Source organism: Monodelphis domestica, chromosome 1, assembly GCF_027887165.1.
Source record: "Monodelphis domestica isolate mMonDom1 chromosome 1, mMonDom1.pri, whole genome shotgun sequence".
Taxonomy (NCBI): Eukaryota; Metazoa; Chordata; class Mammalia; order Didelphimorphia; family Didelphidae; genus Monodelphis; species Monodelphis domestica.
The window spans coordinates 392,234,491-392,246,746 of record NC_077227.1 but is presented as its reverse complement, the minus strand read 5'-3'; the positions used below and the strand labels follow the sequence as shown (position 1 = coordinate 392,246,746).

Sequence of the window (12,256 nt, the reverse complement as noted above, 5' to 3'; positions counted from 1 at the left end):
ATCTGAGGCTGGGGGTCCCTCTGGATATCAATTGTTTCCCAGTGAACCCCTGAAATCTCTCACTCAGATTAAGACAGCATAGACTGGGACTTTGAAGAAAGCTGTCTCCTGAGAAATCCCTCTCTAAAGATTCTTCTCCACCTCTCTCCCCAACTTGTCCTGAACTCCATTGCTCTAACTAGATTAGCTCAGGGGTAGGGACCAAACCAGCAGCTGACTAGAAGAGGGGTCAAGGTCAAGAGTCTGGATCCCCGAGATTTGGGTCTGCCAATCAATAGGGATTCCTGCTACCCACTTTCCTCACCTAATATCTTCATCTCTCCCTTCCCTGAGTGATCCCAAATAAAGTTTTACTACTTAGATCAGGTCTGCCTAGTTCCTGACACTAAGGAAGGGAGCTGAAGATTTGGGAAGAACGATACATCTCCCCCAAAAGGAGGGTTAACTCGGGATCCTAGGGATCCAAACAACTAGATGAAAAGGAGTGATCCCCTCCTCTGGGCCGAGGAGTAACTTCAGGTTTTAGGGGAGAGGAGAAGTGGCAGTTGGTGTACTTGAAGGACCCAGAGACAAGAAGGTCCATTTGGTCTCTCAACTATAGCTGAGACCAAGAAGGGAAGCTGTGTGCCATTTCACTAAAGCTCTTGCCTCTAGTTTTAACCTCCACCTCCCAGAAGCACTCTCTGAGGAAACATATTTTGTCCCTCAAAAAGACAAAGCTGGGTTGCCTTCCCCAAGGGGAAGAAAGGGGAAGATCAATCTCTTCCCTCTCTTCATTTCTTTCAACCCTTTCTCTCCCTCTTTCCAGTCCCCCAGTGTAGGTGTGTGTGACCCTCCTACTGGTCATATATTTCATGATGCAGAGTGAAGTAAGCAGAAAACTAGGGAAAAACACAGTGAGGATAGTAATGTAAATGGAAAAAACAGTTGCAAAACAAACAAAAAAAACGTTGCAAAATAATAAAGAACAAGATTGGCCACAAAGAATATAAAATGACTTCATGTTTTTTTTTGTTTGTTTTTTTTTTACAAAAGTATAGGGTTTCTATGGTATGGAACATGGCATATAATGCCAGATTTTTTCAATGTATTAATAGATTTTGCTGAAATTTTTTCTTTTCCTTAAAAAAAATTTTTTTTTTTTGTAATAAAGGATGGCTCTCTTGGAGGGGGAAAGAGGAAGAATACAAGGTGAAAATCAAGGCATCATAAAAACAAAAGATCAATAAAAACCTATTTAAAAAATAAAATAAACTGTTGGAGATTATAAGATATATCTCCTTAGTAAAGAGGATAAATTTATCAATTTGGACCAACAAACGTTTTCTCTTTCCAAATTAATTTCTTATATGGAACAATATTTGAAAGATGAATTTCCACACCAATACCCAGGTACAGAGTGAGAAATGCTTATTTTGTTCATTATACAGTACTTGCCTCCATATATATGTTAGCATTTACTTTCTAATCTTTAATTGACTGAAATTTCAGGAAAACTGAAAGACCAACTTTAACATAAATTTAAGTCAGAACACTTTTCTAGATATATTAATCCTTAAGATCTCTCTCTCTCTCTCTCCACTAAATCTTGCTTCCACATATTACCATGATATAAAGCTGACCCTGGGTTCTTAAGAGCTATACTAATGGAGTGCAAACTCTGAAAGGTACTATCAAGCTGTGGGTAAGCCTCAATGACGTACTAGGTATTATGTTCTATGAAGGAACCTAAGTACAATGAGGCTCATTACCAAAATACTGTCTACCAAGTGATGAAGTTTTTGGCCACATCAACTCAGAAAGATAGTCAAAGGTATTCAGGAACTGTAATCTGCATTGATGGAAAGAATCCTCACAATGAAAAACTCATGAACTCAAAGTGCTGAGCTGAAGATAAGTTATGCTTAAGAATTAAGTGATTATTTTCTAACAGAAATGAATGGGACTTTAAAAATATGTACATTTTGAATCCCCCCATTACAGATGTAGAACAATTGAAGCTTAGCTGCAAGTTTAAAAATGAAAGTACAAAAAAATTAAGTATTTCTCACCTAACATATTTATATGCTCATTACTGTCAAACATTAATCTTGTAGAGAACTAGCAGCTCACCTGATTTCTGTCCCGGGCATTTGTATACCTGATCTTCTGTATGAAGTAAAATATCAGCCATGCAGAAGAAATAATCATCAAAACAATAAAGGATATTGACACGAAGACTAGAGAACCACGACTGAAGTTCTTTGCTGGTATACGAGTCCCAACAGCTATTGTCATTTGGACAGAGATGTTCTTCTCCAGATAACTCAAAATGTCCTTACCCCTTAATTCTGTAATCATCACAGCAACAATATCTCCAGTTCCTGCAACATAAAAAGATTTGTCACTGAGTTAACATCTAGACTCAACGTCAAGTTATAAAACAAACAGGAGGAATTTAACTAAACTGCTTTGCCATTTGCTGTCATCCTTTATAGTTTAAAATTTCAGATTAAATATTCAAAAGAACTGAAGCAATGATTAGTGTATTTTACTATCAATAGGTAATTTTATAGTTGCTACCAAAGAATAACTGAGAGGATAGACAGGAAGATTACTTAGAAACTTCAGAGAATAATAAAGTCCATGGCAGATATAGAGTACTGCACTCAAGGAAACTCTTGTCAACTGGATTCTGAAGCCAAACTGTTAGAATATTAGGGTAGGAAGGAAGGGATCTTAGAAATAATTTAGTATAACCCCAAATCTCCTCTAAATCAACCCAGGCATCTCTTCTAAATTATCTTCGACACAGAGGATGAATCTTCCAGTCAAGGCCTACAACAATGGGGAATCAATCTACTGTTTGCTGAAGTACCCTTTTGGACAGATCTAATTGTTAAGAAGTATTGCCTTATTGCCACCTGAAATCTAATTAGTTGAAACTCATATTTACTGGGGCAGGTAGGTGGCACAGTGGATAGTATGTTGGATCTGGAATTAGGAAGACTCGTCTGTTTAAATCTGGCCTCAGACACTTACTAACTGTGTGATTCTGGGCAAGTTACTTAACCCCATTTGTCTCAGTTCTTGATCTGTAAAATGAACTGGAAAAGGAAATGGCAAACCACTCTAGTATCTCTACTAAAAAAAAAACCCAAATGGGGTTATGAAAAGTCAGATGCAATAGAAAAATGACACAACAACATATTCACTGGTCTTAGTTCTACTCTCTAAAACTAAACAAAAATCTAGATACTAAAGGTTCTTAGCCTTAAGTTAAATTTTATTTTTTCAATTAAAATCTGTCTTCTCTTCTTTCCTCACCTCTAACTAAAAAACAAAAACAAAACTCTTAACCAAGATATACACAAATGTATATTTTCTTGTGTTTCTTCTTTCTCCTCTTCAGCCCCTAAGAATAGAATCAATATACCCCCAAGTCTGCCTCTTTCTTATTTAACTTCTGGATACTCTCTGAAGACATTAAAAATCTGAAAGGATACTTGATTTTTCTCCACTTATTAGCTCTTTCTGATAATTCAAATAAATTTACCTGTCTAGAATTTTCTTGATTCTTATGTTTGTATTTCAAACTTCCTACTCAACTCTGGTCCTTTTACCAGAAATTTTTGAAAAGTCCTCTATTCTATTAAATATCTATTTCCCTCAAAAGATTATATTCAGATTTCCAGGGTAAGTTATTCTTGATCGAAAGCCTTTTCTTTTTGCCTATCTCCTCTTGTTTAAAAGCTGTCAGTTCTTGTGTGATCCTAACTGTAGAATGTTAGTACTCAAAATCGTTTATTTCTGGATGACTGTGATATTTTCTCTGATATGGAAGAACTGGATTTTGGTTATGACTTTTTCTTTTAGGAGGGGATTGATGGATTTTTTCTATTTGTACTTTGTTCTCAGGTTCTAATAAATATATGCAGTTTTTATTTATGATTTCTTGAAATACAGTGTCCAGGCCTCTTCTGGTTTTCCTTTCCTGGCTCTCTCTAAGCTTCCATTGGTTTCCCAGCCAAGATTACTTTATGTCTGCTTTATCTATCTTGTATATACATTCATTTATATGTTTGTGTATACATCCTCATATATGTATAAACAGTGTCTTCTCCAGTCGACAGAATAAACACTCCTTCAGAGCATGGATTGTTTGCTTTTGTCTTACTTCTCTATTCAATCAATTAACAAGCATTTATTAGGTGCCCTCTTATGTGCCAGGTACTCTGCTAGACACTGGAGATACAAATACAAAAAATAAAGTAATCACCCCAAGGCAATTTTTCTTTTAAGACTCTTCCAAAAAATGTTACAATAAAACTTCATTTAATTCATCATTTTATAATGTGCAAGTTATAGAAATGAAATGAGTTAATGTACCTTCAAGAAAGCGGGAATCCTAACTCTATGATTCAATCTGGGGCAGATAAGTGCTGCAGTGGATAGAGCATTAGGCTCAGAATCAGTAAGACTCATCCTGAGTTCAAATCTGGTCTTACAAGCTCCACATTACTGTGCTGTGTCACCCTGGACAAGTCACTTAATCCTGTTTGCCTCAATTCCTCATCTGTAAAATGAGCTAGAGAAAGAAACGGTAAACTACTCCAGTATCTTTGTCAGGAAAATCCCAAATGGGATCATAAAGAGTTAGTTTTATGACTTTAGTGATGAAATAGTCACAAATGATTCAATCTGAAACTTCTACCAAGAAGGGAATCAGGGAACAAGGGGGTAGGTATGATAGAGTACCCTTGTATTTCCACAGATCACAATAATAAAAATTTTCAGTACTATTAACTGTACTGATAAAAGAAAGCAAAATAGTTTGATTCAGTTTAGAAAATAATAGTTATATAGGTTCTTTTCCAGACCTGAGGAAAAGGGGGAAATATAAGGTAATTTAAGGCCCTATGAATTGTAAGAGGCTATACTAACAGCCACATGAGGAAAATATAATTTTAGTGTAGACTGGAAATAGTTGTTACCTTTTATGGCCGTGAGCTCTATTTTAGAGCAGAAATGTTGAACATTTGTTACATCAGGGAATGAAATACTTAGAAACATTACAAAGTCAAATTCTTTGTGTGTTATTATAACAACTATGACCACCATATCTGAGTAGCTGTAAAGTAATTTTTTCAATTCTTAAATTAAGATAACAGTTCTGCAATTAGAGCTTCAATGATAATTTTGGTTAATAAATAAAGTTAAATAGGATCATGCTGAATTGCTCCTTAGTAAGGATGTTTTATTGGCATTCCCCAAAATAAAAAGTTCATTTGCTCAGTAGAGCAAACAGATGATACATGCCCAATGATTTTTTTGTTTCTGATTCTTCTTTAAAGTGATGTTTAGTCACTGCTAAAACCCTCTGAGGTACAGAGGAAAGATAATGTCTTCAAATATTTAAAGGACTTTCATATGTAAGAGCAAATGGTCATTCTGTTTAGCTACAGAGGGCATATCCAGGACCAATAAGGAGGAGAGGGTGGAGAAGGAAGTAAAAGGTTGCCAGATTTTGGTTAAATATAAACTAGAGTTTCATCCAACTCTAAACCTATGAGGAGTTTATGAATTTTCTTACAATTTTCAGACCTATCCAAAAGTAGAATGGAATGCTATATAATAAACTCCCCCAAAAGACATGTTAATGCAGAGACCATAAACCTATCTATGGGTTTAATGGGTTGAAGAAAGTATTTTGTATTCTGTACTCAACCTTGGTGAGACTCAAATAGAAAATGTTTATAACACATTTTAGGAGGGATAGCAGGAAACTGAAGAGGGATCAGAAAAGGGCAAAGATTATATTGAGAAGGCTCAGAACTATGTCTTATGATAATTTGTTGAAAGGACTGGGAATATTCAGTCTTCAGAAAAAACAATAAACAATAAATAAAAGTTGTAGAGGGAGATTTCAGTTCAATGTAAGAAAAAAATTCTAACTGGAGCTGTTCAAATGAGATGAAATGAGATGGAGGGCTTCAGGCAGAGAGTGAATGATCACTTGTTAGGATTGTGGTAGAAATAATTCTTGTTTTGGAATTTGTTGGTCTAGGTGATTTTTCAACTAGATCCCACAGAATTTTGTGATTCTTTGATTACAGTGGCAACTTGAGGCACAATATCAATCTAAAAATCATCTGCAAATAGGAGCATGTGCAAAAATGTCACTGTAAATAAAAGAATTCTGTTTGGACTCCACATGAGATCCTCTGTGACACTGGCAAACTCCTTAGTTGAGCATATGTCTTCCTGTTTTATGACTTGCTTAGTGTTAATTCTCTGCAGGTTGACTCCCTAATCACACCTGTCACAGACTATTATTATTCAAACATATCTGTGTTTTGTTTTTTTTTTACTTAAGAAGAATCTTTGAAGCTATATTTTGTCTTAAGTCAAATAAACTTTTAAAATCCATAAACAATAGACAAAATGAGATCTTATGTGTTCTCTATCTTTTAGCCTGTTGATCCAAATTTCCTTTTTCAAGTTTTCCCCCTTTTGGGGGAGGTGGTTGTGGTGAAGGGAAAGAGAAGGAACAGGTAAAAACAGTTTTCCAATTCTATGGAAATGTTCTTTCCTCTTTAAGACATTTTGAAAATTGATTTCCAAGTAACTTTAAAACTGTTTCCTCCAGAACAGGTTTTTGTATATATTTGTTCAAATCTAGTTACTTTCTGAGTTCATCTTTTTAGCTGCCATAGATAGTTATTAGACAATATATCGACTATTGAATGTCTGAGTTCAAATATGATGGCTCCATTACTGTCACCAATAATAAATATGGAAATACTAGGATATCTATTTCTTTATTAAATTTAATTTTATTTCCTATTTGGCAAGAAAAACCCATTACAAATATGTATAGTCATGGGAAAAAAATTCCACATTAGCTCTGTCTAAAAAGAAAAGAAAGAAAAAGAAGAAAATATACATCAATCTGTACTCTGAAACCATTGGATCTCTGTCAGGAGAGGTATGGCATGTTTAATCATGAGTCCTTTGGAATTATGGTTGGTCACTGGGTTGATCAGAGTTATTAAGTCAAAGGTGATTATCTTTACAATATTGCTGTCACTGTATAAACTGTTCTGGTTTGTATCAGTTCATATAAAGTCTTCACAAAGTTTTTCTGAAACCAGTGCTTTCATCATTTCTTATAGCAAAATAGTATTCTATTACTTTCATACACCATAATTTGTTCAGCCATTCCCCAATTGATAGTCTTCCCAATTCTTTGGCCTATCTATTTTAAGCTTATGTGTCATCTTTCAGGTTTTGTCTATTAATTATCTCAGTATGATCAAATTTAGACAGATTTCATGCTAAGTTTTCTATATGCTCTTTTTCTCAGTTGTTCTCTGATTTTGTGAGGTTATATTTCATCATCACTATCACTATCATCATTAACATAGTATCATCATCTATAATGTTTGCAAATGAAAGTTCTGGAAGGAGAATTAAGTGCTTGGTATGAAAAATAACAAAAACTCACCCTAACAACAGTGTCCCTAAAAATTAAGATGGCTCTAAGAAAAGTTAATGTCCCATGGTACAATAAATATTAAAACAAAGTAAAAAGGCTGAAAAGTAGAAGAAAATGTAAGGTATCTCTTATAAAAAAAAATGACCTAGAAAACAGATTAAGGAGAATCAGTTTAAAGAATCCCTGTATTACTTAAAAGTCATGACCAACAAAAGAACTTGGATATAATTTTTCTAGAAATCATAAAAGAAAATGGCCACATCTATTCAACTAGAGGACAAAGTGAAAATTAAAAAAAAAACAAACAATTTACCAGTCACTTCAGGAAATAAATCCTAAAATGAAAATTCCCCAATACATAACAAAATCCAGAGCTGTTAGGCCAAAAAAATATTTCAAGAAGTCAGAAATAAAGAGTTCAAGTAATAGAGAGGTGTAATCAGGATCACATATGTAAAAATGGAGATTTGAACCCCGGACTTCAATACCCAGAAGTCCTTGCTCTAGTTCCCAAGATGCCCTCTAATCTCACTGAGATTTCCACCTGGGCAAGGTCAAAATTTCTATTTAACTGGCTGTAAAAGCCTACTGAGTTCTCTTGCTACTTCCACTTCCAAGCAGATGCGTCTCTCGTGATGTAAGTGAAATTGAATGGGCTTCTTGGCCCTCCTAGGCACATGCTTTGTTACTTGTATTTTCTTAAATTCTTAACCTTTAATAAACCTCATAAAATATAATACTTCTAGCAGAGAAACTAAATTTTTACCTGCCACAGTTTGGCGATTCTAATCGTAACAGTTTTGGCTTACCATGTCGGAAAAACGAAATACTCTCAATCTTCTGATTCTTTTCTTTACTGATCTTTAGTTCGGCCTTTAATAGCTACTGCCTAGAAATTTTTTTTTAAGCCACGTTTCTCTGGTCAAGGTTTTTTACCCTTGCAAAGCTGTTGCTGATCCAGCTCGTTCCAGCCATTCCAGGCCCGGCCCAGCCCTTCCTGCCTTCAGCCATCCGCTCCAGACCTGTTTGCTGTTTGACCCAGATTGTGGCTCACCTGGTCCCGATTGCCTGCATTCCTGTCCCAGCCCTGCCCACCCCGGTGGTCTCTGTCTTGCTCACCTGGCCCAGCTGATCACCCAGGCTGCTGGTAGCAGACCCAATTTCTTCAGGATCAAAAACCAGCTGGTAACAAAAAAACGGGGGTGGATCTCAGAAGGGGTGAAAGAAAGAGAAAGAAGGAAGAGACTTTTCCAAACAGGAACTTACAAGCAATGGGCTATTTAAAAGGATATCTTTTAACTATATTGGTTCTTTCATTAATCTCACTTGAGATTCAGGAGAAAAATTCAGCTCTCTGCAACTCTTTAGCTAACTTTGGGGAGGCAGTTGGGTGGTTCAGTGGACTGAGAGCAGGCCTAGAAATGGGAGGTCCTGAGTTGGAATCTGGTCTCAGACACTTGCTGGCGGTATGGCCCTGAGCAGGTTGATTAAACCCCATTGCCTAGCCCATACCAATCTTCTGCCTTCTGACAATAGGCATCTAAATGCATAAAAACTCAAGGAACTTTAAAGAGACTGGAGGTTATATTTTTAAGGCATTTCAGACTTTAATGGTTTATAAAAATCTCTGTATTCTATTGCATTCTACTGATTGCTTTAAGATTTAACTTTGTTATTTAAGTTCATATTTTAAGTTCATATATTACTACATTCAATATTATTCTGTTATACTGTTCATTTTAATGTACTGAGTTTTAACTACTGTTAAATTCTGTTGCCTTTCCCCTATAACTATTCTGAACAAACATTGATTAGGCCCATATAAAAAACAGCTTTTCTATTTTTCACTTTGTAAATTGTCACATAGAGGATAGATGAACTCCATCAAAGAAAAGAAAAATTGCTATAACAACCTTTGGAAAATTTAATGTGCTAAATAACTCAATTGATTTTAAGGGTTTTTTAGACATGGTTTTTAGAATTTTTCTTAATCTCTGGTCATTTTTGCCTGCCCCTAACACGAGGTGTAAGGCCCATTCTAGTAGCTGAAGTGAAATATAATTATAACCCCCAACCTTCCTGCATTTCTAAAGATGTGAATGGAAGTTGGGCAGTTAATCCCAGGGCATTTGTACCTCTAAAAAGCCTCCAAAAAAGGAGCATCTCTCATTTATAACTCTTCAGCTCACTTTACTTCCACCAGAATGATATCTAGATTTCTTGATGATGTTCTTAACCCAAAATAAGTTTTACTTTGTTTAAAAATATTTTTACCAAGGTTGAAAGATTTGCTATATTTGGAAAAATTGTGACAAATATCCATCAATCCATAGGCTTTTAAAAATGCCATACAGCAACACTAACCCCATCCACCCTCTTCAAGACCTGCAGCGATGGGGGAGTGGTGATGCAACAGGTGGAGGTGACCACTGGCAGTTGTAGTCACGATCCTGCACGTAGGTGGCCCACGGACCAGTGGTCTCTTGGCCCTGTGGGCATCAGGGACATTCGGCAGCATCCTGGGCGACTGAGCAACCCTCTCTAGGACAGTACTGCTCATCCTAATCAAGGGAGGGGACTAGAAAAGGTGTCCCAAACATTGCCTGCCCTACAAACACCCGGTCAGCACACCGTGGCTGGCGGGTCATCCATTTAAGCGGTCGAAATCAAAGAAAAAAATACAAAGAAACTCCTACTAGGAGCATGGAACATCAGGACATTACTTGACAGAGAGAATACCCCAAGACCTGAGAGAACAGCTCTAATCGGTAAAGAACTGGCACGGTATAACATCAACATCGCAGCCCTAAGTGAAACACGCCTACCAGAAGAGGGATCACTCAGCGAACCCACCACTGGATACACCTTCTTCTGGAAAGGTAGAGCCTCAAATGAAGACAGAATCCACGGTGTTGGCCTGGCCATCAAGACCAGTTTGCTCAGAACTGCTGCCAGACTTGCCTGTGGGCATCAGCGAGAGGCTCATGAAGATCTGTTTGCCTCTCAGCAAAGACCAGTATGCCACAATCATCAGCGCATATGCCCCTACACTGACCAGCACAGAGGAGACCATCGAGCAGTTCTACTCTCTGACCTGAGTGCCGTCCTGCACTCAGTGCCCATAAATGACAAGCTGATACTACTGGGAGACTTCAATGCCCGCGTTGGCCAGGACCATGAAAGATGGAAAGGAGTGCTCGGCAAACACGGCGTGGGCAAAATGAACAACAACGGCCTACTGCTACTCAGCAAATGCTCAGAGTTCGAACTCACCATCACGAACACTGTGTTCAGAATGGCGACAAATATAAAACAACGTGGATGCACCCAAGATCAAAACAGTGGCATCTCATTGACTACATCATTGTATGCCGGCGAGACAGCCAGGATGTAAAGATCACCAGAGCCATGAGAGGAGCTGAATGCTGGACAGACCACCGATTGGTTAGAGTGACCCTTCAAATGCGCATTGCGCCTCACCATCCAAAACGTGCCCAGACAGTTCGCGCATTTTACAACGTGAGTCGTCTTAGAGATCCATCTTATTTGCAAACATTCCAGTCCTGCCTGGACAACAAGCTGTCTGCCAAGGGACCACTCACTGGAAGCTCAACCGAAAAATGGAACCAGTTCAGAGATGCAGTGAAGGAAACATCAAAGGCAGTCCTAGGCCCCAAACAATGCAACCACCAGGACTGGTTCGACAAGAACAACACTGCTATTGAAGACCTATTGAGCAAAAAGCACAAAGCCTTTATGGAGTGGCAAAATAACCCAAACTCTGCTCCTAAAAAGGACAGATTCAAGTCTCTCCAAGCCACGGCAAAGTGTGAGATCAAGAAGATGCAAGACCAATGGTGGGAAAAAAAAGGCAGAAGAAATCCAGCGCTTTGCTGATACAAAAAACCACAAACAATTTTTCAGTGCCCTTAAGACTGTCTATGGGCCATTAAAACCCACCACCACTCCCTTGCTATCCTCTGACGGTGACACTCTCATAAAAGATAAAAAAGGCATCAGGAACAGGTGGAAAGAACACTTCAGTCAGCTTCTCAATCGACCCTCTTCAGTTGACCAAAGCACCCTTGACCAGATCCCCCAAAACCACACCATTGAACAACTTGACGTCCCTCTTTCAATAGAGGAAGTCCAAAAAGCTATTAAAAAAATGAGTGCAGGCAAGGCACCCGGTAAAGATGGGATCCCAACCGAGGTGTACAAGGCCTTAAATGGAAAGGCGCTCCAGGCATTCCACATAGTGCTGACCAGCATATGAGAAGAGGAAGACATGCCCCCAGAACTCAGAGATGCCTCCATCGTAGCCCTATACAAGAACAAAGGCTCACGAGCAGCCTGTGACAACTAACAGAGGCATCTCACTACTATCCACTGCTGGAAAGATCCTCGCCCGTGTTATACTCAACAGACTCCCATCATCTGTTTCAGAGCAGAACCTGCCTGAATCACAATGTGGCTTCTGACCAGATCGTAGCACCATTGACATGGTCTTCACGGTGAGGCAAATGCAGGAAAAATGCCTTGAGCAGAACCTGAGTCTCTACATTGTCTTCATAGACCTGACAAAGGCATTCAACACAGTGAACAGGGACGCATTGGGGGTGATCCTTAGCAAGCTCTGTTGCCCAGCAAAATTTGTCAAACTGATCCAGCTCTTTCATGTCGACATGACAGGGGAAGTCCTATCTGGTGGAGAGACTTCTGATTGCTTCAACATCTCCAATGGCGTGAAACAAGGCTGTGTCCTTGCTCTGGTACTAT

General features: G+C 38.1%; 1 protein-coding gene across 4 annotated transcripts in view; it reads right to left on the bottom strand.

Moving 5' to 3' along the window:
* RNF130 (ring finger protein 130) overlaps nucleotides 1-12,256 on the bottom strand; it is a 125,274-nt gene that overhangs the window by 74,844 nt on the left and 38,174 nt on the right. For all 4 annotated transcript variants that reach the window (XM_016425076.2, XM_007474178.3, XM_007474177.3 and 1 more), the window contains exon 3: nucleotides 2,113-2,363. In XM_016425076.2, coding sequence (XP_016280562.1) covers nucleotides 2,113-2,363 — 251 coding nt within the window. The remainder of the gene's footprint in view (nucleotides 1-2,112; nucleotides 2,364-12,256) is intronic.